Here is a 16805-nt window from a genome sequence, read left to right as displayed (position 1 = left end):
AGGGAAGTTGTGTCTGACAAATTTACTGGAGTTCTATGAGGATGTGTCTAGGGCAGTGGATAGAGGAGAGCCGGTGGATGTGGTCTTTCTGGATTTTCAGAAGGCGTTTGACAAGGTACCTCTCAAGAGGTTATTGCAGAAGGTCAGGGGACATGGAGTTGGGGGTAGGGTGTTAGCGTGGATAGAGGATTGGTTGTCAAATAGGAGGCAGAGAGTGGGGGTCAATGGGTGCTATTCGGATTGGCGGTTGGTGACTAGTGGGGTGCCCCAGGGGTTGGTGCTGGGGCCTCAGCTATTTACCATTTATATAGATGATCTGGAGGAGGGAACCGAGTGCAGGGTGTCGAAATTTGCTGATGACACCAAGATTGGGGGAAAGGCAAATTGTGCAGAGGGTGTGGAGAGTCTGCAGAAGGATCTAGATAGGCTGGGCGAATGGGCCAGGAAATGGCAAATGGAATTTAATGTTGGCAAGTGTGAGGTGGTCCACTTTGGTAGGAAGAATGGTAGGAAGGACTATTACTTACGTGGCGAAAAACTGCAGCAGGCGACGGTGCAGAGGGACCTCGGGGTCCTTGTGCATGAGTGGCAAAAACCCAGCTTGCAGGTGCAGCAGGTGGTCAGGAAGGCGAATGGGATGCTGGCCTTCATAGCGAGGGGGATTGAATATAAAAGTAGGGAGGTCTTGCTGCAGCTGTATAGGGCATTGGTGAGGCCGCAGCTGGAGTACTGTGTGCAGTTTTGGGCGCCGCACCTGCGCAAGGATATTTTAGCCCTGGAGGGAGTGCAGAGGAGGTTTACTAGGCTGATACCGGAGTTGAGGGGATTGAGCTATGAGGAGAGGCTGAATAAACTGGGTTGTACTCGTTAGAGTTTAGAAGAATGAGGGGAGATCTCATTGAGACGTATAAGATGATGAATGGGATGGATAGGATAGAGGTGGAGAGACTCTTCCCGCTCAAAAAAGACAGTAGGACTAGGGGGCACAGCCTCAAGATAAAGGGGAGGCGGTTTAGAACGGAGTTGAGGAGGAACTTCTTCACTCAAAGGGTGGTGAATCTCTGGAATTCTCTGCCCGTTGAAGTGGTGGAGGCTGCCTCGCTAAATATTTTTAAGAAGCGGGTTGATGGGTTCTTGATAAGAGAGGGGATTAAGGGTTATGGGGAGAGGGCGGGAAAATGGAACTGAGCCACGACAGATCAGCCATGATCTTATTGAATGGCGGGGCAGGCTCGAAGGGCTAGATGGCCTACTCCTGCTCCTATTTCTTATGTTCTTATGTTCTTACCCTACCCAACCATCCTGTGTTAGAATGTAACCAGTGACAAATTTGTATTGGATGTAATATGACCAATGGGAATAAGATGTAAGGGTCAACTGACCCTGTAAAATATGGAACCAATCACAGAGTGATATAATAGGCAGCTGACCAATTGATTCACTATAAATAAGGAACTATGTAGAATTGTGGGTAGCTTGGAGTGACCCAAGATGAGGCCCCAAGTTTGGAGTAATGATGTTTCTTTATTAAACCTTTTTTTTGATCTATAAGTTGGAGTAAGTTTTGTTGTTGTTTCATTAGCTGCATTTTGAAGAGTTCCTTCGGCAGAAACATCCTGTGTGACTACCTAATCCTGACCCAACTACTTACTCTCATCCCATCACCCACTCACTCATCCAACCACTCACCCACTTACTCACTTAATTCAACCATTCAATCAGCCACTCATCTGCTCGCTCACTCATCCATCAACCCACTTACCAAAACACCCACTGAATCACCCACTTGCTAACTCACTAACCCCACAGAAAGACTGGAGACCTTTAAGAATTTACCTGAATATGGCAGCAGTCGTAAAAAGATAGTGTCCTCTCCTCTGTTCCTCCTTGCCAGCGTTATCTTTGAATTGCTGCAAGGAGGCTTTGATATTTTAGCCAAGATAGGAAGTCCTAGCCTAAAGTTCTCAAAAGGCAATCTCACAATGATCTCTGCAGTCAGCAGCAATGCAAAGAGCGTTGCTGCTGATTGGAAGATCTGGCCCATTATTTATTGTCTTCCTATCAAACAGAACAGCCCTGTTTTTAAAAATCCTTTTCAGGGATGTGGGTGTTGCTGGCTTGGCCATCATTTATTGCTCATTGGTAATTGCCGTTGAGAAACTGGTGGTAAGCTGTGGATACATCCACAATGCTGTTAGGGTGGGAGGTCCAGGATTTTGACCCAACCACTGAAGGAACAAAGATCTGGTTCTTAGTTAGAATGGTTTGTGGCTTGGAGAGGAATTTAAAGATCATGGTATTCCCATGTATCTGGTGCCCTTGTCTTTCTAGATGGGAGTGGTTGTGCATTTCGAAGGTGTTGCCTAAAAAGCCTTGAGTTGTGGTAGTGCATCTTGTAGAAAGTACACGCCGCTGCCACTATACATCCGTGGTGGAGAGAGTCAGTATTTGTGAATGAGGTGCCAGTCAAAAAGGCTGCTTTGTCCTGGATGGTATTGAGGTCCTTAAATGTTGTTGGAGCTGCATTTATCCGAGTAAGGGCAAGTGTTCATCACCTCCTATTTGTGCCTTGTAAATTGTGTACAACTTTTACAGAGTCAGGGGGTACATTACTCACTGCAGGAATTTTAGCCCCTGACCTGCCCTTGTAGCTAGCCCCATAAAGTTTCTGGTCAATAGTAACCACCAGAACGTAGATATTTTCCCACATTATACTCCATCTGCCACCTTTTACCTACTCACTTAACCTGCACTACCCAAAACTTTTCATATCATTTGGTATTCAGCAGCTTTCATTTAGCGTCAGCTGCACGTAGTTACAATCATTTTGTCATCATTGATATCACTTTTACTCAGAAGCAATCAGCTGTAACATTCTATTTCATTTTCACTTAGAATTATACTTGTGATGTTAACTGACAATTATCAACTGACACCATTCTCATCAATTGCTGTCTGGCAGTGATCATGACAAAATGTGATTGCATATACAGCCAAATTTTCAAAGATCCAGATAATTTTGTAAACATGTGCAGTCACACTGCCTCCCCTCCACCCATACCCCCAACCAACTTCCTCCTATCTCTCCCTCCCTCCAGAACTCTTGTTCCTCTGAACAAACCCCTCTAATCTCCCTACTTTTCCTCCTCCTTCTTTCCCCCTTCCCCACCTGCTCCCCCTCCTCACTTGCCTTTCTCAACCTTTCCTGTTCCTTTCCCATTCTTTCCTTCCCCTTCCTTATCCCCATCATCTGCCTTTCCCTCTTCCCTTTCCCATCATTTACCCTTACCTCCTCTTTTCCCCCCTCACCCTGTCCTTGCTACCCTTCTTTCCCTTCTCTTCTCCCCTCTCCCTTCTTCCCTTCCCATTCCCCTCTCCGGTCTCTCCCCATCTTCCCCCTTACCCGGCCCTTTTCCCCACTCTCTCCCTTCCCCTATCATTCTCTCCCTCTTCTCTTGCTCCTTTATTTCCCTTCTGTCCTCTCATGTCCTTTCTCCCCACTCCCTTCCCGCTCTCACCCACTCCCCTCCTGCTCTCAATCACTTCTCTTCCTTCTCTCTCCATCCATTCCCATTCTTTCCTCCACCCACACCCCTCCACCTACTCCACCAATTCTTCTTTTCCATTCCCCCACCCATCCTCCATCCTCCCTCTTCTCCTTCCTCCCCCTCCTAGCAACTAAATATCTCTATTGACAGGTCCACTGGAAACTGCAAGTAAAAATTCCAGGCAGCACTGCAGTGATTTGACATCAGTCCTGGAGCAGTGTGGACCATGAAGGCCAAGAGAGCTGAAAAGAGATCAGTGAGGCCCAGACAAAGGTCATTGAAGGCCAGAGAGAAGTCACTGATGGGCCGAGAAATGTCAGTGAAGGTCTGAGAGAGGTCAGTGAAGGCCTGAGAGAAATCAGTGATGGGCCAAGAGAAATCAGTGAAGGACTGAGAGAGGTCAGTGAAGGGCTGAGAGAGATCAATGAGGCCCAGAGGGAGATCGGTGAGGCCCAGAGCGAGGTCAGCAAGGCCAGCGAGTGGTCAACACGGCCAGAGAGAGGTCAGCAAGGCCAGAGAGAGGTCAGCAAGGCCAGAGAGAGATCAGTGAAGACCAGGGAGAGGTCAGCAAGACCTGAGAGAGATCAATAAGGTTCAAAGAAAGGTAAGTGCAGCCCAGAGAGAGATCAGTGAGGCCCAGAGAGGTGAGCAAGGCCAGAGAGAGATCAGCAAGGCCTGAGAGAGATCAGTGAAGGCCTGAGAGAGATCAGTGAAGGCCTGAGAGAGATCAGCAAGGCCTGAGAGAGATCAGTGAAGACCAGAGAGAGGTCAGCAAGGCCTGAGAGAGATCAGTGAAGACCAGAGAGAGGTCAGTGAGGCACAGAGAGAGATAAGCAAGGCCTGAGAGAGATCAGTGAGGCCCGGAGAGAGATTAACCAGGCCAAGAGAAAGATTAGCGAGGCCTGGCATGAGCTTGGTGAGGTCCCAGGGACTGGAGACTGGAGGGAGAGTTTGGAGGGAACTGAAGTGAGGGGGGAATGAGGGAGAATCTTTGAAGGGGGCTGGAGGAAAGGAGAAAGGTTTAGAGGGAGGGACAGTTTTAAGAGAGGGAAAGGCTGGAGCGAGGGAACAAACAAAGAAAGTATGGAGAGAGAGAGACTGGAAGGAGGGAGGGTGAGCAAGTTTGGAGGGAGGGGGAGAATTTCTCAGAAGGTAAAGGGTGAAGTGAGAGAGTGAGGGGGAAGAGTGATGAGACTGGAGGATATAAAGGCGAGTGTGTAGAGACTGGAGGGAGTGAGAAGAGAGTTTAGAGCCTGAGACCTGCAGAGTGGGTGGGATGAGAGTTTAGATCTTGAGACCTGTAAAGTGGACGAGTGGAAAGTTTAGACCCTGTGCCTGAAATTAAGTAAGAATTGATAGGGATCAGGTGGTGCTTTCAAGAATGCAGTGTATAGTGGAACAAGGTTTTGGACCAAATGAAAAACTGATTAAATCAGGTATTATTTTGAATAACTTCCTTGTATTTTTAGTGCAAGTAGCTGAGCTTTTTGATAGCTTTGAGTGCGCTGGATATCTTCGAGTACATTGGATAGTTTTGAGTGCATGTGGATATAGTTTTGAGTGGACGTGATAGCTTTGAGCACACTATCAAATTTGATAGCAAATTCATTTCAAATTAGATCTAATGATGTCCAGTTGTAATTGAGATCATTGCATACACTTGAAAAAGGATGTTAAATATTTTTGAATAGGGGATCTGTCTCCCTTTGCAGTTTTTTTGTCTTCTTCATTTAATTTGCCACCTAGTTTTGTATCATCAATAAACTTGGAAAAAATTTCAAAAAATGTTGGAGATGCTCAACAGGCCTGGTAACAACAACACTCTCCCTCTTATACATAAGAACATAAGAACATAAGAAATAGGAGCAGGAGTAGGCCATTTAGCCCTTCGAGCCTGCCCCGCCATTCAATAAGATCATGGCTGATCTGTCATGGCTCAGTTCCACATTCCCGCCCTCTCCCCATAACCCTTAATCCCCTCTCTTATCAAAAACCCATCAACCCGCGTCTTAAAAATATTTAGCGAGGTAGCCTCCACCACTTCAACGGGCAGAGAATTCCAGAGATTCACCACCCTTTGAGTGAAGAAGTTCCTCCTCAACTCCGTTCTAAACCGCCCCCCCTTTATCTTGAGGCTGTGCCCCCTAGTCCTACTATCCTTTCTGAGCGGGAAGAGTCTCTCCACCTCTATCCTATCCATCCCATTCATCATCTTATACGTCTCAATGAGATCTCCCCTCATTCTTCTAAACTCTAACGAGTACAAGCCTAGTTTATTCAGCCTCTCCTCATAGCTCAACCCCCTCAACTCCGGCATCAGCCTAGTAAACCTCCTCTGCACTCCCTCCAAGGCTAAAATATCCTTGCGTAAGTATGGCGCCCAAAACTGCACACAGTACTCCAGCTGCGGCCTCACCAATGTCCTATACAGCCGCAGCAAGACCTCCCTACTTTTATATTCAATCCCCCTCGCTATGAAGGCCAGCATCCCATTAGCCTTCCTGACCACCTGCTGCACCTGTAAGCTGGGTTTTTGCGACTCATGCACAAGGACCCCAAGGTCCCTCTGCACCGTCGCCTGCTGCAGTTTTTCACCACGTAAGTAATAATCCTTCCTACCATTATTCCTACCAAAGTGGACCACCTCGCACTTGCCAACATTAAATTCCATTTGCCAGTTCCTGGCCCATTCGCCCAGCCTATCTAGATCCTTCTGTAGACTCTCCACACCCTCCGCACAATTTGCCATTCCACCAATCTTGGTGTCATCAGCAAATTTCGACACCCTACGCTCAGTTCCCTCCTCCAGATCATCTATATAAATGGTAAATAGCTGAGGCCCCAGCACCGACCCCTGGGGCACTCCACTAGTCACCATCCGCCAATCCGAATAGCACCAATTGACCCCCACTCTCTGCCTCCTATTTGACAACCAATCCTCTATCCACGCTAACACCCTACCCCCAACTCCATGTCCCCTGACCTTCTGCAATAACCTCTTGTGAGGTACCTTGTCAAATGCCTTCTGAAAATCAAGAAAGACCACATCCACCGGCTCTCCTCTATCCACCGCCCTAGACACATCCTCATAGAACTCCAGTAAATTTGTCAGACACGACTTCCCTTTAACGAAACCGTGCTGCGTCTGCTCTATCAAGCAATTCCCCTCAAGTTGCCTCGCTATTTCCTCCTTGATGACGGATTCTAACATTTTACCTACAACAGACGTTAAACTAACCGGCCTATAATTCCCTGCCTTTTGCCTGGCACCCTTCTTAAACAACGGCATAACATTAGCCGTTTTCTAATCTCATCACTCATCCCCTCCTCCCTCACTTCACCCTTTCTGACAGATTCTTCCCCCTGTCCAAACTTGCTAACCCACTGCCCCTCCTTCCAGATGAACTTTCCTCAGAACAGCAAGAAAATAGAAAGATAAGTTTTGAGTCAGTGGAAGGGAGGAGGGAACAGGTAGGACTAAAAGGAAGGTCTATGAGGTCAAAGAGAGGTGGGGGCAGGAGAGATTAAATGATAAAAGATTTCATGGTGCACAAGTCAAAGAGAGTGTTAATGTGTACAGTAAAGACACAAAAGATGTGTACAGAAGAGGTATGAATGGCTACATAGCACCCGTCTGAACACATGATAAAAGGATAAAGAAATGAGGCTGGACTGATCTGACAAAACAAAACACATTGAACAAGAAGGGGACAGAGGTTACGATCTGAAATTGTTGAACTTATTGTTGAATTCAGAAGGCTGCAGAGTGTTGAAAAAGAAAGGGTTGTGCCTCCAATTTGTGTTGAGCTTCACTGAAACACTGCAGCAGGCTATGTAAAGAACGGCCAGAAAGGGAGCAAGATGGGGAATTAAAATGACAAGTGACTGAAAGCTCAGGATCTCTTTTTCATACAGACTCGCATACAGAATCTGTGACCCCTCTGAAACATCCTTGCCTTCCAGCATTGCGATTCTCTCCTTACTCAATAATGCTACTCTTCCCCCTTTTGTTTATCTTTCCTGAAAACCATGTATCCAGAATTATTTAATGCACAGTGCTACCCTTCTTTCAGCCAGGTCTCTGTTATTGCCACAACTTTAAACTTCCATATGGTCATCTGCACTGAAAACTTACCTTTCTTATTTACCATACTTGTACATTCACATACATGTGCAGTAGTAACCCTAATTTAAACTTTATTACTTTCCCTCTTACACTGAATCTATCTAATTCTTTCCTATTTCCTACTCTTGCACAATCTTCTTTGCACCTTGGTATTCCTATTTAGTATCCTAGTTCCCATACTCCTCCCAAGTTGGTATATAACCTCCCCAATGGCACTGGCAAATTGCCCTGCAAGGAAATTGGTTCTTTGTTTGGGTGCAATCCATCATGCCTCTTCAGGTCCCATCTTCACCAGAACTAATCTCAATCTCTTAGGAATCTAAGCCCTCCCTCGTGCACTGTCTTTTTTGATGAACTCTTCTATTGCTAGAGGTCAGTTTAGCTTAGTCGGCTAGACAACTGGTTCATGCTACTGAGTTATACAAACAGCATGCTTTCAATTCCCGTACTGGCTATGGTTATTCATAAAGGCCGTGCCTTCTCAACCTTGCCCCTCTTTGAGATGTGTTGTTCCTCAGGTTAAATAACCACCAGTCAGCTCCTCCTCCTGAAGGACAGAGCAGCTTATGGTTGTCTGGGACTATGGCGACTTTACCATATCTATTTCTATATTCACTTGCACAAAGTCCTGGGAGTTATTCGGAGATTACTACTTTTGAGGTCCTGATTGCTCATTTCAACCTGGCTTCCTAAATTCTGACTGCAGGACTGTATTTCTCTTTCAACCTTTGTTGTTGACACCAGTGTGGACCACAGCTGCTGGCTATTTACCTGCCCCATCAGGGTTCTCTTCTGCCGTTCAGACATTGAATTCCTATGGCACAGAAGGAGTCCATTGAGCTTAACATGGCCAATCAACCTAACCTACACACCTTTGTACTGTGGGGGGAAACTGGAGCACCCGGAGGAAACCCACACAGACACGGGGAGAACATGCAAACGCCAAACAGACAATCATCCAAGGGTAGAATTGAACCTGGCTCCCTGGCACTGTGAGACAGTAGTGCTAACCATCTCATCCTTGAATCTGGCACCAGGAGGCAACATATCATCCTGGATTCATGCCTACATCAACAGAAAAGTTGCTCTATTCCCTTCTCTATCTAATCTCCTCTTGTTATTGCTGTTCCAGTCTTGCCCACCCCCTCCTGCAGCTGAGCCTAATGCTGCCTTGATTCTTGATCAGGTGAATGATGTCACCTGACGAAAGGGCAAATCCCGAAAGCTTGTGAGTTTACTACCAAATAAGTCGGTTGGACTTAAACCTGGTGTTGTCAGACTTCTTACATCAAAAACTTCCAGCCGATGATTCTACAACTAGATGGGTTGGGCTGGTGAGAAAATTGACATGATGTGGTGATGCCGGTGTAAGAAGTCTCACCAGGTTAAAGTCCAACGGGTTTATTTGGTAGCAAACGCCACTATTGCTACCAAATAAACCTGTTGGACTTTAACCTGGTGTTGTGAGACTTATTGAGAAAATTGATAAGCAGGGTTGAGAGATAAAATGAAAAGGTAATAGGTGGTGTTAGAGTAAATACTGAAGCAATCCATGCTAATGCAGCAAGACCTGGAAATTAGGCTTGGGCAGATAAGTACAAGTAATATTTACCCCTCATAAGTGCCAGGCAGTTCCCATCTTCAACAAGAGAGAATCCAATCATCTTTCTTTGACATTCAGTGGCATTAGCATTCTGAATCCCCCACTATCAACATCCTATGGGTTAACATTGACCAGAAACTGAATTGAATCAGCAATATAAATACTGTGGCTTACAACAGCAGGTCAGAGACTAGCAAGTTTGTACTGGATATCTCACCTCCTGATTCCCCAAAGCCTATCCACCATCCACAAGGCATTATTCAGGAACTTGATGGAATACTCTCCCCTTGTCTGGATGAATGAAACTCCAACAACACTCAAGAAGCCTGACACCATTCAGGACAAAGCAGCCCACTTGACAGGTGCCAAATATTCAGTGGCAGCATTGTTTACCGTATACAAGATGTACTGCAGCAACTCACCAGGCTCCTTAGACAGCACCTTCCAGTTCCAAGACGTCTATCATGTAGAAGGACAAGGGAAGTAGCTGCATAGGAACATGACCACATCCCCTTGATGCCACTTGCCATCCTAGCTTGGAACTATTTCACTGTTCCTTCACTGTCGCTGGGTCAAAATTCTGGAATTCCCTCCATAACAGCACAGTATGTGCACCGACACCATATGGATGCAGTGGGTTCAAGAAAACAGCTCACCACCACTTTTTCAAGGGCAATTAGTAACAGGCAATAAATGCTGGTCTAGCCAGCGATGCCCATATTCTGTAAAATATTTTTTAAAAGCTGGGTTTGGAGGATATAGTGAGAAGGTGAGTAGGTGGGTGGAGGGATATGGTGAATCAATGGATAGGTAATATGTGAAAAGATAATAGATAATGTGGCTTTTCAACTTTGCCTTTTCTTAAAAATATTATTGTTCTCATGTAAATGCACAGTTTTCAGTTAATGCCCTGGAACAATATTTTGGTTTGCAGTTGGCTAACTCACACAATCTTTGCATGAGCTCTGGAGCTGGTGACCAATGCCAAGAAGAGCTCTCCCTCCTGGTTTGGTATATCATCACAGTAAATGGCCTCTCCAGTTGCATGCTTGATCGCAGACAGATGAGCCACTGGCTGCCCAACTGGATCCTCTTGAAGCTGATCCCAAGTAACTGGCTGTGCACAGAACAAAAATGTGAAAAATCCCTTGTACAAATCAGAGAATGTTCTCCATTAGATAGCTGGAGTTTTCCCTCTCCTCATATCTTAGTCAGTTGTAGCTGATTGCCAAGATTACTCAATAAAACATTTTTTTGGTTATGTGATCTCCAGAATTTATAGACCCTGGTCTTTATTTGTCTAGTAGTTCCAATGTTGTTACCTAGATTCCACAATCTATCCATTAACACTGAATTAGGGGAAAACAGTGCAGCATTGTTGGGCATTACTGCAGGTTTATTGCATTGAGGATTGCTCGTTTTGCAGCCCAAGATTCAGAAATGCTAGGTGCAGTGTGCATGAGACTAAACCTGTATTCAATTCAGGCAGCTTCCAAGCCTGCCTAAGTAAGAATCCCTGAGCAATTGTTCAATGGTTGGATAGATTGGTCTTATGTGCTGTTAAAGCGTTAGGCCTGTTTTACACCCATAAAAATCTTCCAACTTGTGCCAAGTGTCACCTTAGTCAAACGGAACTGTCTGGCTAGGATTTTTTTTTATTTATTAGTCAAAAGTAAGGCTTACATTAACACTGCAATGAAGTTACTGTGAAATTCCCCTCGTCACCATACTCCAGCGCTCTGTTCGGGTCAGTGCACCTGACCAGCACGCCTTTCAGAATGTGGGAGGAAACCGAAGCACCCAGAGGAAACCCACGCAGACAGGGGGAGAACGTGCAAACTCCTCACAGACAGTGACCCAAGCCGGGAATCAAACCCAGGTCCCTGGTGCTGTGAAGTAGCAGTGCTAACCACTGTGCCACTGTACCGCCCATTATATAAATATGATTGGGATCTACCAACAAGAAATTCTATTCCATTGTCAATTATCTTTAAGACTAATTCTTGCCTGGCAAACAAGACCTCCCTCTGAGACAGGCAATGCAGTTTACAAGGCTAATTCTCCCTCATCATCAACTGAAAGCTAGATCAGGACAAGAGCTGTAGGCAGCCTGGTTAGCAAGAACATCTGAGGCACCACACATCCTTCACCCCGATGAACAACTTAACTTATGACTCAAAAGTATACAACCTTCCGTTCATATCAGTAAGTGCTAGAATGTGTCACTCCAGCTGCCCTGTGCAGTTGTCTCCATGTTGTCCCAAGTATTACCCAATGTTCCTGGAGCAACCCCATATTACCTGTGTCCTTCAGCTATAGCTTTTTTGTATTAATCCACCCTACTTTCTTAAACGCTTCCATGTGGTCCTGAACAGCCTTCAGCTGCCAAGACCCTAAGCTCTGGAATTTTGTCCTAAAACCTCTCATCTTTTAAGATGCACCGTAAAACATACAGCTTTGGCCCAATATCGGTTACCTGCCCTAATATTTTCTTATGTGGCTCAGTGTTAAATTCCATCTAATAATGTTCTTGCGAAATGCCTTGGAATGTTTTATTATGTTAAAGGCACTATGTAAATGCAAATTGAACAGAAAGTGATGAAGGACTGGCTGTAAAGGTAAATCAAACTACCAAGCTTCTCTCACACAGTTGGTCAACTGCAACCCCAGAAGAGTTTGCAGCTTAGCCATTCACTAGCTTAAAAATAAGTGTCAAACGCTTTCAATTCACAAAGAATAAATTGTTACATTCCAGGAAATTCAATTGGAGAGGCTATCTGAGGTGTTTAAAGCATGATAGGGCTATGACTAATTGTATTAACTATTTGTAATGAACCTCCTTTCGCTCTGGTCGTATGTGCACTCTTCATACATTCTCCAGTCAGACTGTTGACAAACTGACATGACCATTGACTCCAAGCCATGTAGTTGATAATAGTGTTCTAGCTTCAAGATCATTGCAACTGTAAAAACATTGTTGTTTTGCTTTATCTCAAGGAGTCCAGGTATAGTCCAATATTCTATTTTACTCAACAACTCATTGAGCAGCCAGGGATAATAAGGGAAAACATCTCCAACCTTTGGCTAGATACTTGGATATCAAAGGGAAAATGGGATTTACTTTTATAAAGCATCATTCAGAGCCAAAGGACACCCTAAAGCAATTCAGAGGCAATTAAATACTTTTAAAGGAAGAATTCCTCTGCTGTTCCCAATCTACCTCCTGTAAGCATACTACCAGAATCGTATTGATGTACAGAACTTTGGAATCGGTGAGAGATATCCTACTCTTCTCATCCACGAAAACTCTAAGTAATTAACACCACTGCGCTTCACCATCGCTCTCCAACCTAGTTCGATTCAGTTCTTCCTTTTAGTAAGAAAATAGCTATTTCTAAAAATAAAATCCTTGTTCATTCAGATTTTCACAGTAATGTTCATACAGCAGCAGTTCAATCCAACTTGAGATGATTTACCCAAACAAGAAGAATTTAACTATAAGGGGACATCTGAAGCTGCCTTTCATACGAACTCCAGTCAACAGAAAATGCTGGAAAATCTGAGCAGGTCTGACAGCATCTGTGAAGAGAGAATGGAGCTAATGTTTCAAGTCAGAATGACTCTTCGTCAGAGCTGAAAACAAGGAAAATCGGACAAGATTTATATTGTGAGAGTGAGGGGGAAGGGGAGTTGGAGGGGGCTGTAATTGATAGGAATGGCATAGAAAAAACCCTGTCACCCCCTCCCTCATCCTCACAGTATAAAACTTGTCCAATTTTCCTTGTCTTCTGGGTCAACCTGACTCAATGTTGGCTCTACTCTCTCCACAGATGCTATCAGACCTGCATTTCCCAGCATTTTCTGTTTTTTATTCAGATTCTAGCATCCAAATCATTTTGCCTTTATCATTATATTTAAACTCAGTCTTCTCTCCCAGCCCTGAGACTACAGCCACTGACTTTAACCAGAATCTTGTGGAGGCAACTGGTGTTCTCGCCATTGACTGGTGAGCCCGAGAGAGCTCTGTATTGCTTCTTTCTGGGAAGACCTCTCACAACTGCACTCCCCTCTCTCCCCTGCCTAAACTTGCCATGGGGGAGGGCACAAGATTATGCCCTGTAACATAAGAAGCATGGAGGAATAGCCACACATTACAGTTAGGGGCCCCAATATAACCTGAATTAATTTTACTCACCAGCAAATCCAATGCAGGCAACTGACACAAGTTCCCTCTAATTCTCATTCCCTCCAAATGGGTTGGGAACAAGTGTGGGTGTGGGAACTTTACGGGGATGATTCTGCCAGCCCGCTGCACTGCTTTCGTAGCGCAGCGAACCAAACCGGGAGGCTCAAGCAGAGGCCACGTAACAGACTCCCCACTGAGTGCCAAGGCCTCCATGAGCCTTTGGCAACCAGATTTCTGGCACCATCAGTGCTATGCCAAAAATCGGCAAAGTAATGAAAAAATTATGGCAATCCTAATTTAAATGTTTTTAACATATAATCAGCAGGACTGAAGTCTCTAGGCCTGCTAGCCTTCCCCCACCCCTGGCCAGGAGTGGTTTACTCCAGCAGAGTTTACAACAGCTACTCACTAATGGGGAGCTGGTGGCCAGACCCCACTGAAGTGAAGTGGGGGGGGCCATCGAGGGTCCTCAGGAGATGGGGAGTGAGGGGGAGTACCCTCTGGACATTGCCAACTTGGCAGTGCCAGCCTGGGCCCCTGTTACACTGCCTAAGGGGTAATGTGGCAATGCCCACCAGGTATCAGGCAGTGCCTAAGGGGCGGGGCCAGAGGGTTGGAGCGTGTGGAGGGTGATCAGTGGGGGTGGGGGGTCTTGTTGCCATTCTGCAGAGGGATCACGAGCAGAGGGAGGCCAGCGATCAGGGCAGGATATTGGGGTGGGGGGGATGGATTGGCCTGCAAGGGCGAGGGTTCGGGACTGCAGGCGGCGGGGAGATAATTGGGTGTTTGGGGCTGCCATTGGAGGGGTGGAGATTGAGGCGGGCGGTGGTATCGAGGCCTTGCCCAAACATGTTTGGGGGGCCAGCGATTGGGCCATGGGGAGTGGGAGGACCAGCAATGTGAGAGTGGCAGGGCTAGCCAGCAATCAGCTGGCCAGCAATCAGAAGGCTGGCAGTGTGGGGCCACTGTGCATACGCCAATTTCGGTGCTGACAGATTGGTGCAAGCGTCGTGGCCAACTTAGCGCTATGCTGCTGGCTTCTCCAGCGGGAAGAGGCCCTGCCCTCTGAATTTTCACAAGATTCCTGCTAGTGCACTCTGCAGTGCACAGAGTGTGGAAGATTCATTTTGAAACGCTTGCTGGAAAAAACAGTGGAATTACTCATTTTTATGCTAATTCAACACTTAGAATTTTTGGGGAAGAATCGCCCCCATTTTTCACAGAAAATGCTGGCTAGGATCAACGGACCTGAAATTTCTGGAGGCCTCGAGGCAGCTCGACCAGAAGTGGGCTCATTGCACTGCGGTGTCGCTGTAGGATATCTGCAGCAAACAGATCCTGGAGGAGAAATGAAAAGGAGCTGTGAATTGAAACCATGCAGAGAATAGTGAGCCTTTGGAATACTTTGCCACCTGGTGGGGTGGGTTCTGTCTCTGCCTTAAAGAAGGATTAATTCCTAACATCATTTAACATCACGTAGAAGGTTGGACTACCTGATATCATGGACAGTTTCAACTGAGGAGATCAAAGAGGGATTTTCCAAAGAATTGTTTCCTTCATTGGCTGTGGGATCTTCTTTTTTTTTGCCTCAGGAGATTTCATAGCTGTGGTAAGGTAAGTAATGATGAATTGATGCTACAGCCATCATGAATTGTGGGGCATGTTTGATAGGATGACTCACCTTTTCCTGCCCTTCAATTTTGCATATTCGTATGTCCATAGTTTACATGTATTTATGTACATGCAGACCCTTCCTGTTTTGGCAGGGCACCTTTCACCTTTTTGTATTAATCAACCTTATTTTTGGATCTGATCTAATCTAATACAATGGTCAAAGAGCCACTGATAAACCCCTCCCCCATCCCAGGATTCTCACTGTTCAGATTGCCGTAGAAAAATCTGAGGGAGTAAAAGTCAAAGGTTTAAAATATTTGTGAAATGATTTACTGGGTTCCTTTTTAACTCCACATCCTTAACTCTGTTGTCAATGCCTTCAAACTAACAGGAGCGAGATGTGTCTGAAATGTTTCCAACTGATGGCGAAATAAAGGTCGAGATTCTCCAGCCTCATGAACCCCAAAGTAAATTGTGTTATGGCTGGAAAATTGAATGAGATGGACCTAACGCAATTTGTGTCAGAGAGAACCCCTTTTAAGTGTGGATGAATTATGATCTGGATCACACTGACACATCCAACGGAATTCTCACCGCTTTACCTGCTGGAGGTGATGCTAATTTGGCCCAAAATAGAGGTGATTAGTGAGGAGAGGGGGGTGATTTTAAGCTCATGCTTCTGACATAAGTACTAACAATACAGGTCAACAAAGGGATGAGGTCCTGACAGTGGAATATAGGAAGCTATGAGACAGATTAAAATACAGGATCTCAAATGTAGCAATCTCAGGATTATACTCAGTGCTACACGCTAGCAAGAACAGGAATAAAATGATAGACCAGATGAATGCATGGCTAGAGAAATGGTGTACCAGAAAGAGGTTTAGATTCATGAGGCATTGGGACCAGTTCTGGAGAAAGTGGGATTTGTACAAGCCTGACAGGTTGCACGTGGGCAGAGCTGGGACCAATATCCTTGAGGGAGCTTTTGCTCATTTCATTGGAAAGTTTGAACGAGTATGGCAGGGAGATGGGAACCAAGGGTAGGCTTACATGGGTCAGATTCAAATCAGGAAATGGGAGATAGAACATTAGTTAGTGATGTAGTCAGCAACTTGGAAAGACAAAAGAAACTAAGGTTAAAAAGCATCCAGCAAAGGAAATTGGCAGAGTTGAACTGCTTAGTCTTCAATGCAAGGAGTATTTCAAAGACAGGTGAACTAAGAGCACAGATAGACACATGGCAGCAGTTTATATCACTGCTGTAACAAAATCTGGTTAAAGGAGGAACAACATTAGCAGTTCAACATGCCTGGGTACGGAGTTTTCAGAGGGTAACAGAAAGGAGTGGGGATAGCCTTATTGGTTAAAGAATCAATTACAGCTGTGAGAGGGAATGGTACACTAAATAGGTTAACAAATGAGGTTTTATAGGTTTATCTTAGGTATAAAAAAGGAGCAGTCACACCACTAGGAGAATACAATACAACAGACCCCAAATAGTGAAAGGAAGATAGAAGAACAGATATGTAGACAAATTTCTGCCTGGAGGAATAAAGGGCAATTATAGTAGGAGACTCGGTGAGCCATTCCAAACATTGCTAGGCATAGTGATATTACCTGGCAGGGGTGAAACCATGATCAGGCAGGGGATGTGGCTACGCCATTGCACTTGGGGTGTGCTGATGCTTGCAATCATGGTTTGCCTGTGCTAGGGTAGAGCAGGCA

General features: G+C 45.4%; 1 protein-coding gene across 5 annotated transcripts in view; it reads right to left on the bottom strand.

The window, feature by feature from the left end:
* The window catches only part of LOC145349908 (aldehyde oxidase 1-like), a 185889-nt gene that overhangs the window by 97358 nt on the left and 71726 nt on the right, over window positions 1-16805 (bottom strand). For all 5 annotated transcript variants that reach the window (XM_080198567.1, XM_080198564.1, XM_080198563.1 and 2 more), the window contains 2 exons: window positions 14712-14801; window positions 10225-10394 (listed from right to left, as the gene is read on the bottom strand). In XM_080198567.1, coding sequence (XP_080054693.1) covers window positions 10225-10394; window positions 14712-14801 — 260 coding nt within the window. The remainder of the gene's footprint in view (window positions 1-10224; window positions 10395-14711; window positions 14802-16805) is intronic.

The sequence above is a fragment of the Carcharhinus amblyrhynchos genome, chromosome 11 (assembly GCF_965287045.1).
Source record: "Carcharhinus amblyrhynchos chromosome 11, sCarAmb.v2.hapA, whole genome shotgun sequence".
Lineage (NCBI taxonomy): Eukaryota > Metazoa > Chordata > Chondrichthyes > Carcharhiniformes > Carcharhinidae > Carcharhinus > Carcharhinus amblyrhynchos.
The sequence above is the reverse complement of the archived record's forward strand: the minus strand, read 5'-3'. Positions and strand labels throughout refer to the sequence as shown.